Genomic DNA, 14,515 nt, shown 5'->3' with positions numbered 1-14,515 from the left:
TGGCAACTAACCCCAGGATCCTATGTAGACACTAGTTTTTAAGATAGCGGCTACCATCTGACCTTTCAACCAAGAGGGTAAACTAGGCTTTTTAGAATTATTCTGGTTTGCACACGATGTTTTCCTTCACCTAAGGTTACTGGCAAATAATCGAATGGCATTTCTATGTACGAAGTTCCAAAAAACTTAATGATACGGCCTGGGGTTTAACCCGCGGATTTGGATTGAAAATCGCACGCTCTTATCGGTAGGCCAGCGCTTTTAAGCAATACATATAAATATGATTCGTGCAATATTTGCACAGTGAGACCCATATTTTAAGAAGAACTGGTCTAATTTAAACACACTAAATTTTCTTCCTCTTTTTTCCAGGACTACACGATCAAATTCTACCTTGAAAATGGCGCCGACCGCGACAAGCTGGTGCTCGGTATACCGACGTATGGCCGCTCGTACACACTCTTCAACCCTGATGCCACGGAGATTGGAGCACCGGCTGACGGCCCTGGTGAACAGGGCGATGCGACTAGGGAGAAGGGATATCTGGCTTATTATGAGGTAAGAAGAAAATAATGCTTGCCTTCTGCCGTGTGTGCCTACTTAATGCCACTTGAGCGTCAATAGCTTAATCATAAATACTGAGAATTCCTCTAGGACTCCATAACCCCGAGAGACTGAAAATTTGGAATCAAAGAGGATCATTTAGAACCAAACTTTATAATTGCATGTGAGATCTTTTGTTGAAAGCTGTCCTATATTTTTGGACTTGAAGACTCAGTTTTACATTTTTTAACCCCCAAAATACAGACTTTTCGCGGTCTTTAATATCTCAATCGTAATATAACAAATCATGGGATTTATATCAAGAGTCAACAAATATCTACTAAATCAACAACTTCCACATTTCAGATCTGCGAAGCTCTAAAGCCCAAAAAGACGAAGCGCGCAATCAGCTCAGACGAAGAGGACTCTGACGATGAAGAATCATCCACCGAAGAGGACGAGCCGTGGACCGTGATGTACCCTAACAAGGACGCTATGGGACCCGTGGCGTATAAGGGCAACCAGTGGGTGGGGTACGATGACATTGATATCGTTCAGAAGAAGGCGGAATATGTGGCGGAGAATGGACTAGGAGGTAAGCTTGATATATCAATATCGTCCACCAATGATACAGTTGTTTATCATAATAATGATGATATGGGACGCGTGACGTATATGGGTAGTCAGTGGATTGGGTACGATGATATATTGATTTAAACTAGGTAACACGATCTTCACTCATATTATTAAATTAAAACTCGCCGTGACCACCCGTGACCACAGACGTAATGTCACGTCCGGAACGTCGGGTGAAATATAAACGTAAGTTTTACGCGATTAAGTCCCGTTTTAATTTAATACCTCTAATATGGGTCCGATGTTATTGATATCGTGCAGAAGGCGGAATATGTGGCTGAAAATGGACTGGAAGTTAAGCTTGAGATCACGGAAAATGTTGTTTAGCTTTACAAGGATGCTATGGGATCCGTGCCGTATAGGGATAACCAGTGGGTTGGGTATAAAGATAAACATAGACATCGTGCATGAAAAGGCGGAATATGTGGCTGAGAATAGGCTTCGCGCTATGAATTTCAGAAATCATACTTAATCTATGGTGGACTACCATAGGGTTTTAATCTAACTTAACCTTTTTTTACCCAGGGGGAATCCGTTATGGATCCCACTGGCCCGGGAGAGCCAAGTGGGTATGTTCGACTCCCACGGACTAAACCCCCTGGGGTGTTCCGACGCTCGCCTTGGGTGGGGTTTCGGGAACACGGTTGTAGACCACCGTTGCCCCGCCAGCGTTGCCCTTGCGGACCCAATCTAACTTAACCTATGCTGCTTTCAGTTCAGTAAGGGCCTGGCCACATGGGCGCGTTGCGGCGACGCACCGCAAAAATTCTGCGTTGCGTTGCCGCGCCGCCAGTTTTTGCGGCAGGAAATCTGCGGCGCGGCACCGCGACGCAAGAAATCGCGGTGCGTCGACGCACCGCAAAAACTCGCGGCGCGGCACCGCAACGCAGAATTTTTGCGGCGCGTCGCCGCGCCGCCAAAACTGGCGGTGCGTCGCCGCGCCTCGATAACTATACACAGTGCAGAACTTCACGATCAGTCTTTATCCAGACATGGATCCCATTACGCGCATTCTGCTCTTGCTCGTATTACGGAGGCGCTTAAAAAAAAGGAGACGAAAAGAAGATGCTGGGTCAACCCATATATATGTATATAAAATGAATAATGACGGAACTCATTTTGAAAGGAAATATGCGGCATTAAAGACAAGTGAAGTGAAGTTCAAAGAATATTTCAGAATGACAATAGCAAGTTTCGAAGAACTGGTCTTTAAAATCTCACCTCGAATAAAAAAACAATACTTATATATTTAGAAAACCTGTCGGACCTCTGGAGATGCTGGGATTAACTAAATATGCCGAATACCGAATATTTACCGAATATTCGGCCCATCTCTAATGTGGACGAAGGACGAAAGGACAGCCTTATAGACAGCAGGCAGGCAATTATGGTCGCGCGATAAATGATAAAAATATCAGGCCGTCCCTGTCGCACTATTTGTAAGTGCAATAGGGACGGCCCGATGTTTTATCATTTATCGCGCGACCATGATTGCCCTGCAGCTTCTTATTGCTATCGGTGTCGAGTACTTATCTAAGTTAGGTATCTTTATTTTAAATATGACGGTGTAATTGTGTGCAGTACAGTACCTACAAAAAAAATGGTACAGAAATTAAAAATAATTACAGTACGCTGAACCAAACTAATATATTACTTACAATACTATATATCATATCATTTTCCTCAGAGCATTTTTCCTGTCTTTGTGTATACTACCTACGGTTGGCAACCCTACACCGCTCAATGTGGCATTTGCACGATACGGCAACGTGCCGCGGCGGCCGGCCGTGTCGCAGTTGTTAGCTAAGCTACCCTTGTGTCCGTGCGTGATGACACGATGCGCTGGTTGTTCTTTTAGGTATTTAAGTACTTTTAGGTGTTTAAGTACTTTTAGGTATTTAAGACGCTACAGGAGCGAAAATGGAAAGGAAAGGGAGCCCTTTCAATTTGGGAATTTTAGTTAAATATACTAGTGTTATTAACTAGATTTATCGAAAAAAATTGTCCATTCAGAACAACTCAGTTAAAAGATATTACGAAAAAAATCTTTAAAATCGAGGTTCCGCTCTCGACTGTTTCCTCCTTCAAAACTTAATGAATCGTAAGTGCGTTTTCACATTATCCGATCCGATATCGGATGTAGGACCGATATCTCATACATTACAGGCGCCATCTTGTATTTTTTCCATTGAAATCCTTACGACATCCGATATCGGATCGGATAATGTGAAAACGGCCTAACGGAATTTAATTACTAACAAAAATAATTGATTAGTCTATAATTTGGATGTTTAGATTATTGCAATACATTAAGACGCTACGGGAGCGAAAATGCTAAAATGGAAAGGAGTCCCCCTTACAATTTGGGAATTTTAGTTAAATATACTAGTTTTATTAACTAGATTTATCGAAAAAAAAAAATTCCATTAAGAACAACTCGGTTAAAAGATATTGCGAAAAAATCTTTGAAACCGAGGTTCCGCTCTCTTTTCCTCCTTCAAAACTTATTTAAACAGAACGAAATTTGAGAATCTGAATAAAAATGAAATAATCTGTGTCGGACCGTTTAGATTTTTTGGACAATTGTTACCGATCTTGAGTATCCCTTTTTCGAGCCATATTGAAAAATGCCGTTTTTAGAAATTTTTCATTGGATCTAGCATCTTTTAAAAGAAGAATAGCAAAAAATATCAAAACGGTCCGACTCAGATAAAAATAATAATAATCTGTGTCAAAAAAATCATTGCTCTATCTTCAAAAACCAAGGAGGAAATAGTCGAGAGCGTTTGTATGGAGAACTGACCTGTATCGTATCGTCTTAAGAAATCTGATTTCAAAGGTTTAGGTAGGAAATCTAATCATCAATATTATTGCAATGTAAAATTATTTTTTTCTTTTTTCTCCGTGATGTTTTCTAACGCGCTTATTTTTAGGAGGCGGTTTTTTTTCATGGTTTGTTTAAGGTACACTACACACCGACATGTTGTAAACATTTTTTAGTTTTTCGTAAGTTAGTCGTTAACGGTGGTCTACAGCCAAAATTGATCTACGACAGAAATGATCTGTACATATTAAAGTAAGTAGGGAAGAAAACCGCCATGCTGAAGTGTATTTGTGCATGCCACGTCTGGTCTGTCGCATGCATGGTGAGACGACTTGGACGCCTTTATGAGTGACTGCATGGCCGGAAAAATAACACCAGAGGGAGTTGAGGAAATCAAGGGGAAAGGCCTTTGCCCAGCAGTAGGGCACTATAACGGGCTAATTAAAAAAATCTGTACCAGTTAAATTTTCCTACTAAAATGTAGATTCTAGCGAAAAAACGTACCTAGGTTTTTCCAGTTGAACATTATTTTTAGCTGCCAGTCACTATTTACGATTTAATCGATTTAAATAAAACTTGCCTACTAAATTATCCATTTGCATATTGATCGTAGCGAAAACACGTACGAAAACGACGTACGTTTTTCTGTTTTACTTTTTTAAAGGCACAGGTCACACGTTTTTCATCAAATCTATGTCGTACCGTTTAGGTTTTTTGGCTAATTGTTACCAATCTTGAGTATCACTTTTTTTGCGCCATAATGAAAAAGGCCGTTTTTGGAAATTTTTGATTGACTCGAGCGTCTTTAAAAATAAAAATATCAAAACGTTCCAACACAGATAAGATTAATAATTAATAACAATCTGACTGGGAACAAATCAAATTATTTTATTGAATATTTTTTTGATTTGTTATTTAATAACCTAACAACAAAATTAAAATTTTGAAAAAACTCCCGACCGCGACATAGTGGACCGATTTTCATGAAACATGGCTAAGAACACTCCCGACTAACTCAGCTTTCAGACAAAAAAACTAAATTTAAATCGGTTCATCCGTTCGGGAACTACGATGCCACAGACACACACACACACACACAGACAGACAAACAGACAAATAGACAGACAGACACGTCAAACTTATAACACCCCTCCGTTTTTGCGTCGGGGGTTAAAAATAGTCTTTCGCTATATCGTAATGCTGCAAAGGAGATAGGAGGTGCAAGCACTAATTGTTGCCTTGGGCCTTGTCGTTTTTTCTTTCGTGTATGATGTCTATTTCAATTTATAGAATAATCTGTGTTGAAAAAATCAGTCTACCTTCAAAAACCAGGGAGGAAATAGTCGAGAGCGTTGGTATGGAAATTGAACCGTCCTGTATAGTCTTAAAAATATAATCGATTGTCGATTTAGCCCCGCTCCCCAGCTGCCAGCTTGCAGACCTGAGGTTGACTATGATAAGAGAAGCATCTTAGCAGGTTGCCTCAAGGGCCTACTCCAAAATCCTGCCAGATTTCCGTCCATAGTCCATAATAGTGCGTAATTTTATTTTCACGAATTTATCGGATTCGGATCGGACGTAGTTCGAAAGCGATCTATTTTTAACGTAGGTACCTATCGTCTTTCAGATAGAACGAATATTTTCTTTACCTATGTATTTACAAATTGTCAAATCTTTTGGGAATTACATAAAAGTCATAAAATTATTTATTTAATTAAATTTTGAAAAAAAAAAGGCCCCCGACCCCGACATAGTGGACCGATTTTCATGAAATATGGCTAAGAACACTCCCGACTAACTCAGCTTTCAGACAAAAAAAATCAATCTAAATCGGTTCATCCGTTTGGGAGCTACGATGCCACAGACAGACACACACACAGACAGACAGACAGACAAACAGACAGACAGACAGACACGTCAAACTTATAACACCCCTTCGTTTTTTGTGTCGGCGTCGGGGGTTAAAAATGTTATTATTTAAATCTACCCATCGATGTACCCATTGCGGAAATATAAATTAGAGAAATTGCATGATTTTACTTTTTTTAACAATTTACAGATATATGACACCATGGTGGTATATATGCTGAGCACTGGAAAAATAATGAAAAAAATCTATCACCATTTTTTAAATATGAAACAACGTAACTAAAAAAAGATGATTTTTAATAGCATATTGAAAAATTCGAATATTGCTTAGTATTTTATCGTGAAAAACTGTACTAAATCTACTATTGATTCAATGTTTGTGATGGAAAAAAATCCATCACCAAGTAAAGAAGGGTTAAATATAAACGACACGAAGTTTAATTCGAACACAACAGTTCACAATTGCGAGCAGCGGTGACGCACCGCCAGTTTTGGCGGCGCGGCGACGCGCCGCAAAAATTCTGCGTTGCGGTGCCGCGCCGCGAGTTTTTGCGGTGCGTCGACGCACCGCGAGTTCTTGCGTCGCGGTGCCGCGCCGCAGATTTCCTGCCGCAAAAACTGGCGGCGCGGCAACGCAACGCAGAATTTTTGCGGTGCGTCGCCGCAACGCGCCCATGTGGCCAGGCCCTAACGTAAATTATATGTTACTATACCTAATCAAATTATAATTTTGTTTCTCAGGTATTATGTTCTGGTCAATCGACAACGATGACTTCCGCGGAACCTGTCACGCGAAGCCCTACCCACTAATCGAAGCTGCCAAGGAAGCCTATATTGCCAAAGTAGGGTAAGTAAAACACAGAAGTTCCACAAACTAAACTAAAGTAGGTTCCCATACAAAACTTTACAGGATTCAAATTCAAACAATGTCTGTTTTAAGTAGGTACCTACTTAGCAATGACTCTTCAGGGTGGCTAGCCGAATGGCACAATCGCTCACGAAACGCTCACGAAACGAAGCGCTAGTAGATATCTATCTCTATCGCGCTTGCGTATTGGCGCGACAGAGCCAGCGGCGTATCGCTTTCGTTTGGCGTCGGAGAAATGCCATTCGGCTACGGGGCCAGGGTACCGAGCCAACTTGATGATCACTTACGCCAAAATAGCTATCGTAGGGTAAACTCGCCTCATTCGGTGAGACGCCTAATTCGGTGATACAAACTTTGAAGCACTATTCTGAAAGACGATTTTTGGTTGTTTCACCGAATTCGGCGTGTCACCGAATGAGGCAAGGTTACCCTAGCTCGTTGCTCTTCAGACTCTTCCGTATTGGCGCGCTAGAGAGAGATGGCTACAATAACGATATTAATAAAAGCGATTATGACGTCGGCTAGGTACCCTGCTTGTACAACCATAAATAATAATTGCGCCAAACCTTTCAGGAAATTATTTAGGTGTTCATTTAATATTCTTTTATTCTTTGACAGATCGACGGATAACTCCGTGGTATCTGAGCGACCTAAGCTTTCGAGCTCGAGCAACAGAAGGCGACCAAGACCCAAAGCCTCCACTACCACCACAACCACCGCCAAACCCGCCTCGGCTGCTAAGTAAGAACTTTTACTATTTTTATATATTTATTTAATCTTTATTGCACAAAAGAAAAATCTTACAGTACAAAAATAACGGACTTAATGCTTTAAAGCATTCTATACCAGTCAACCTCGAAGCTAAGCAGAGAGATTTTTCACATTGGCGTATCCATAAACCTTTATTTAATTAATGACTTCACTTTAATTAATGACCATTAATGGTTGTTAGTTTGAAACAAGAGCATAACCGTTTTGGTTTTACTTTAGCCTTTATAAACGAAACCCTGTAACCATCATCGACCAACCTAAACACTATACAACAATATCTCATTTATGATTGTTGTTTTTAATACTTGGTTGTCGTTTTTCAGGGCTAAGAACAACAACAGGAAGAGCGTTGCGACCTCAGTCAAGAACACTACACCCACATGGAACATCGTCACCCCTGAGCCACCCACCACCCCTGACCCAGGAGCAGGTAAACTCAACAATAATACTTAACAGTAACAATAATACTTAGACAGGGAACTTGTACGAAGTTTAACACATCCCATTAGACAATGTTAACGCGCTTCCGTTAAGGAGTGAATTTACCTTGAGTTATTCTCGCGATCAGTTACTAAATATGAGGCGGAAAAGCAAAAACTAGCGTTCGTAACTTTCTTACCTACTCCGTGATGTATCCTACCCTACGATTGAATCACTTCTACTTAAAAGTTACAGCAACAAAGTTAAGATTACGGTAACTTATTATTATTTTATTTCTTTCAGATTTCAAGTGCACGGATGAAGGCTTCTTCCAGCATCCTCGTGACTGCAAAAAGTACTTCTGGTGTCTCGACTCCGGCCCATCCAACCTCGGCATTGTGGCCCATCAATTTACTTGCCCGTCTGGTAAGATCTCTATATTTTTTTTACTCGAGAAACCAAACTCATCACCATCCTCGCCACGGCTAATGGGAGTTTGGTGCCCCCTTTGACAGTTAATCCCAAGATTTGGCGTAGGCACTAGTTTTTACTAAAATCACTGCCATTTAACCTTTCAACCCAAAGGGTAACTAGGCCTTAATGGGATTAGTAATTAGGTTTTCTCACGATGTTTTCCTTCATCAAAAAGCGACTAGCAAATATTAAAGAACATTTCGCACATAAGTTCCGAAAAACTCGATCATTGGTACGAGCCGGGATTCAAACCCGCGACCTCCAGATTGAAAGTTGCACGCTGTTACCAATAGGCCACCAGAGCTTTGACGAAAAGTGACTGTTTTTAATACAATAGGGGTTAAAAACATTTAATTCCACTTCCAGGTCTCTTCTTCAACAAAGCCGCAGATTCCTGTGATTTTGCCCGCAACGTGCTCTGCAAGAAACCTACCACCACTACTAAAGCCCCTACCACCAAAGCTGCCACCACTGAAGCCACCACCACCACTAGAAAACCTATCAAGCTGAGCACTAAGAGCTCCGTGCTGTTTAGAACTACTACTACAACGACAACCACACCAGAACCTGAGGTAAGAAATCATCATCATCATTTCAGCTGTTAATCGCCCACTGCTGCATAGGGCCTTCCCTTCGTGTACGCTACTTTTCCCGGTCCTGGGCTAGTCGCATTTTGAGATTTCCCGCCGTTCTTAGAATGTCGTCGAACTAACGAGCCAACGGTAAAAAATGTATCTGCGACATAGAGGAATAAGTAAGGGTCGCGTCAATTAGCGTGAATTATTCTCTAACTCGATACTAGGTGGTAACTGTGTCTCGTCTGCCAAAAATTTAATATTAGGTTTACAACTTACTATATTACAAGCAGAAGGAATTGAAAACAGAATACAGATTACTATTGTAATATTAGCTAAAATTTGGTGAGCATTAGACTTTTCGTTCGTCGCGACATCTATTGACAAGTAGCAGTACTGATAATTTACGCTAGTTGCCACGTGATTGACGCGTGATTGTCGCTAGATGTCACTTAACTATGCCTATACAAATAACTCGCATTTACTGATGTCTGGAGTTACAATTCTTCCCTTACTTAATATTCCTCTATGATCTGCAAGAAATCGTCTGTGATTGATAAATATGACTGTGGATGTTTCAGGAGGAATACGAGGAAGATGTAGAAGAAGATTCCGTCGACGTGGACGCAGAAGACCCCAAGGTCATCAAGGAACTAATCGATCTCATCAAGAAAGTTGGTAAGTTTAACTGTCAACCACTTCCATGTTAATGTCAGCCTACAGTCTCGTGTGGGTCATTGTTTCGTAACGTAAGTAACAAAGAACAAGTTATCAAATTAGTACTGGCCATATCTATGACAGTAGAATCTTTAGGTCTATTCTTAACTCTTTGAATGCGTGAATCTTGTCAGATAACTATTTTGAACGAAAATAGGAGGTACAAATTTATTCCAGCTACTTTTTATACTATACGTGAACTATTTCTATTTTTTCAGGTGGTGTGGAACAGCTAGAGAAGCAGCTTCACTTGTCAGAATCAAGTGGCAGTTCTATCACGACAACGCCCTCTACTTTCAACAAGAACTTGTACAAAAAGGTGCTCGAGAGGACCATCGCCAGGACCAAGTAAGTGGAACATACAGAGGATACCACACGTACCTGTTTTTTTATATAAACTGCGATTCTCCTTTTAACTCTTTTACCAAGTTCTGTATACTTTTTTTCGTAGACGAGATCTGGCGTTATGTAGGTCATGGATTTTATCAGCACTGTTAGGCTCCGCGCACACGGGTGACAAAGTTGCTCGGCAACTTTCGTATTTGTATGAAAAGTTGCGTCGCCTCGTGTGCGCACCTTCATACTAGCCCATAGACCGAGCGACGGAGACAAAACAGTTTTGTCGCCCGTGTGCGCGGAGTCTTACTTGACACTGAGGGGGTCGTATGAAATCCTCGAAAAGTGCATTCGGCGTTTAACAAATGCTGCTCACATTTCTAAATTAAATGAAATAAAATAAATGGAGTTATTATCTTAAAGAGTGTGTCTACAACTTTTGACTATTCAGAATCTCTAATTATTAAAGGTATAATAAATAAACACACGCAAAGTTGACCTAAAATGAGAAAAACGTATGTCGCCGTTTAGTAAACTTTGTTAAAAAAATTCAATACTTTAGTTATAACATTAAGTGATTCTAAAAGCCAGATAAATGGACTAGAAGTTTTGAGGTTTTTTATATTTTTCCTCTCAAAGGCAACAAAGAAATTTTACCTTAAATTTAAAGTATCGTAAAATTTCCATACATTCGCCATTGCTGTCAGAATTCTCCTTTCGATTAGATGCCGTGAGCGGCTCATCGGAGGCAGACGTGTCGCCGGTCGCTCCGCGTTGACAATTAAATTTGACAAATATTTTGACAGAAAATGGTGTACGTACACGAAAAACCATACCAGTGTAAAACTGTGCTCAAAATAAATAGGGTAAATCAAATATGTCAGATGGAGATCCAATCTCATTTAAAATTTAAAGGTGCATGGCTTGTGCATAAAAAATAAATAAAAATATATCACATTATTAAAGAAAATAACGAACGCAACCGAATGAGTATAAATGATTTCATTCTAGTTCGGTTAAATTGAAAAAAGTTTCATGTTTTGTTTTATTCATTGGAATACATTTTCATTACGCTGGTATTAACAGTACGTCATTTTAAAAATATATATGACAGTACCTACGTCAAATTTTGTCAACCAAACTTCACAGGTTGTATGTAAACAATTACAATTTAATTTATTCATACATATTCAGATACGTATTAATCGATTCTTACTTAGAATAGAAAAAAGGGGAATGCGAGCGGGTATAGGTATAGTGCTTCTGGTTCAAATTTAATTGTGTATATAAAAAAATGACTCAATTTCATTAAAGATTTACTTTGTGCATACCGCGAACACGTAACCGTAAGTTGAAAACAATAATAATTATAAATCACCTAAATACATCGTTGTTTACAAAGCGCTTGTTTTGAATGGCACTTCTCCACTCAACTAGCCAAAATATTCATGGAAAACCAGCTGGTGACCAGCATAAATGACTATGAACAGCCGTGCAAAAATATCTGATTTTCTATAGGGGGCCATAAGTATATGACGACATGTTCCCGGCAAAAATTTGTGATGCTCCGTGACCGGCAAAAACATCGTCTCTCTTTCTAGCGTCTCGCGAGCGTATAGCGTCGGGCCAACTGTATGGAAAAAGACGCCGCGTCAGCGCGGCCATACAGTTGGCCCGACGCTACGATCGCAAGACGGTAGATGTGGGAGGGTCCTTATCCGCATACATATCTGATCGGGTCGCTTAAAATATTTGATTCTTTATAAAAACCTAAATTACACTCTCACCCGCATAAATATCTATCCATTGTTAAAGCAAATATATATCTTACGGGCTAGAAATCATTAATATGTAATTAAAGTGCAATAATAAACCCTACCTGGTTGCTTTACAGCCGTTAATTGTATGAGGTGATTTGACAGTTCAGAAAAACGGTATAGACTTGTGTCATTGGATATGTCTGTCTCATCTGTTCTTAAATTATGACAAGTAAACTTATTGCAAATCTAGTATCAGGGTGGCTAGCCGAATGGCACAATCGCTCACGAAACGCTCACGAAACGAAGCGCTAGTAGATATCTATCTCTATCGCGCTTGCGTATTGGCGCGACAGAGCCAGCGGCGTATCGCTTTCGTTTGGCGTCGGAGAAATGCCATTCGGCTACGGGGCCAGAAGCCTTTATAGGTACAAGCTTTTATTCAACTTGCCTTGTTAGTTGTGTTAGTTTGAGTCAAAACGTAGAAGCTAAATTTGACCCACTTTCCGGTTTCCAATTGAGCTGAAATTTTGCACACATATGTAAATCAAGTGACAATGCAATATTATGGTATCATGGAGCTAATCTGATGATGGAGCAGAAAGGTGATCATAGGAACTCTGTTATGAAACGTCGTATCCCCATTGAGTCTGGGGTTTTTAGAAATGTCTCGGAGAGCAATAAATATTTTTTTTTTGCAAAAAAAAACATTATAAATTGGGAGGTGTAATTTTTTATTATCTCTTACATAGCATTAAGAAGAAAAACCGACCAAGAGTGCGTCAGTGTAGGGTTCCGTAGTTTCCGACATTTTACATAATGACAATTTAATAAATACCGTAATTTGGGGTGAAAAGGGTTCCGGGGGTATATAATGTTATTATATTTCTTGACATATACTTTCTATTTTCCGCAATCAAAGTAGGAAAATAATATATTATGTTTTTTTTATTATTATTATTATTGGTATTTAGGACAACAGCCGTAAATATTCAACTTACATAGGTATTTTTACATAGTCTTAGGCCAATAACAGTTATCTGTTGAGTGAAAAGTATTATACACAATATGTTACTAAAAAAAATGTGTGAATATTTAAAATTACAGTGAAAATGTGCAAGCCACACATTTTTATTTACAGTTTCATGTCTGTCAAAGTTGACGTTCAAATTTATTGGATTTTTACTCATTTTAATCGTTCATTATCCTTTTGAATGTGTATACACTTCTAAAGTTTATGTATAACAGAAAATCATATGACATATTTTCATTTTTATAATGGTTTTCATGAAGAAAGCGATGCAAGTGTGTTGGGGAATTTTTACGGGATGAATAAATATCCGCGGCCTGAGGGGTGAATGGGATCAGGAATGGGGGGAATCGGGTCGCAAGTAGGTTTACGAAGGGGCTGATTAGGGTCGGAAGAGGGTGAATTGGGATGTGTGGTCAATGCTTGTCACATTGTATAAAATATATATAACTTACCTAAAGTGGTATTTTTATGAATGACCTCTCTGTATATGGACGCAATTTATACGTCAATGTATTGCTTCGTAGTTAGACTAGATACAAGAAATTAACACTTAGAAATGTTAATCACACTTCTGTCTACCTCCACGTTTCTACTTAACTCCGCAAAAATCACCCATGGTTGCTATAATATAGACGGATTACTTTAAAATAAAAATCATAAGTATGAAACTATACAACTAGGGAAGAAGTAAAATTATTTTATTGAATCATTTTTGATTTGTTCTTTTTCAAGTTTATATAAATAATAAATTTTCAATTCGCTCAAAGGTTGGAAGAGATCCCTTATAGGGATAAGTTCGCCTTTGTACATCATAACTTTACTGTATTTTTATGTCGTAACTTGTCTTATGTACAATAAAGTGTTCACATACATACATACATATATTGAATTAGATATCATACACGAAAGAAAAAACGACAAGGCCCACGGTGGCTGAGCCGGGAATCGAACCCGGGTCTTCAGCTTACGCAGCTAACGTTATTACCACTAGGCCACCAGGCCAGGTTAAAAAAACCGGCCAAATGAGAATCTATTTTCGCACAATTGTTAAACTAAATTATTTTTACTAGCTACCTCCAAAATACCAAATAAAATTGGGCTACATAGTACATCGTTTTCTAAAGATTTTGGGTTCATGGGGTCGGAACGGGTATACCTAACGTAATTTATGGTGAATAGGGCCAAAACCGACTTTTGAACGTCGATAGCAGTTTTTTTATATGTGCCATGCTAATTTTTTACACAAAAAATCTTCCGGCAGTGTGAACTTCGGTTTGTCTTTGAAAATATGTCGTTTTATTTAGTAATTTTCGCTCACCCTAACGTTGGAGTGAATAGGGTCGGGAAGGGGGTGAATAGAGAAAAGGGTTGACTCTTTCGGATTGCGAACAAAATATGACCTGTCACGAGCGTATTACATTTATTTTACCAAAAAATAAGGATTTAATATGTTATGAGTGGTCGGTAATGAAATCTACACATATTATGATAACCCTTAACCAACCTTTATAGTTAGATGGTGCTCTGACGCGGTGAATAAGTAAGTATGGTCGTGGGCAGTGCGGATAACGTGTCAAAATATAAGCATAGTTTGTTGCTATTTTTCATGTTTAAATAAACTTCTAAACTAACGTAGTGGGTATTAAAGTAAAAGGTTCACAGTGAATATTAGGTTGCCAGAAATGTGTTCAG

The 14,515-nt window shown here is 39.3% G+C and overlaps 1 protein-coding gene across 2 annotated transcripts in view; it reads left to right on the top strand.

Moving 5' to 3' along the window:
• LOC125230699 (mucin-5AC) overlaps nt 1-14,515 on the top strand; it is a 209,465-nt gene that overhangs the window by 121,834 nt on the left and 73,116 nt on the right. For both annotated transcript variants that reach the window (XM_048135955.1, XM_048135956.1), the window contains 9 exons: nt 373-558; nt 910-1,138; nt 6,614-6,719; nt 7,359-7,481; nt 7,835-7,941; nt 8,235-8,357; nt 8,772-8,977; nt 9,562-9,658; nt 9,916-10,045. In XM_048135955.1, coding sequence (XP_047991912.1) covers nt 373-558; nt 910-1,138; nt 6,614-6,719; nt 7,359-7,481; nt 7,835-7,941; nt 8,235-8,357; nt 8,772-8,977; nt 9,562-9,658; nt 9,916-10,045 — 1,307 coding nt within the window. The remainder of the gene's footprint in view (nt 1-372; nt 559-909; nt 1,139-6,613; nt 6,720-7,358; nt 7,482-7,834; nt 7,942-8,234; nt 8,358-8,771; nt 8,978-9,561; nt 9,659-9,915; nt 10,046-14,515) is intronic.

Source organism: Leguminivora glycinivorella, chromosome 10 (genome assembly GCF_023078275.1).
Source record: "Leguminivora glycinivorella isolate SPB_JAAS2020 chromosome 10, LegGlyc_1.1, whole genome shotgun sequence".
Classification (NCBI taxonomy): domain Eukaryota; kingdom Metazoa; phylum Arthropoda; class Insecta; order Lepidoptera; family Tortricidae; genus Leguminivora; species Leguminivora glycinivorella.
The sequence above is the reverse complement of the archived record's forward strand: the minus strand, read 5'-3'. Positions and strand labels throughout refer to the sequence as shown.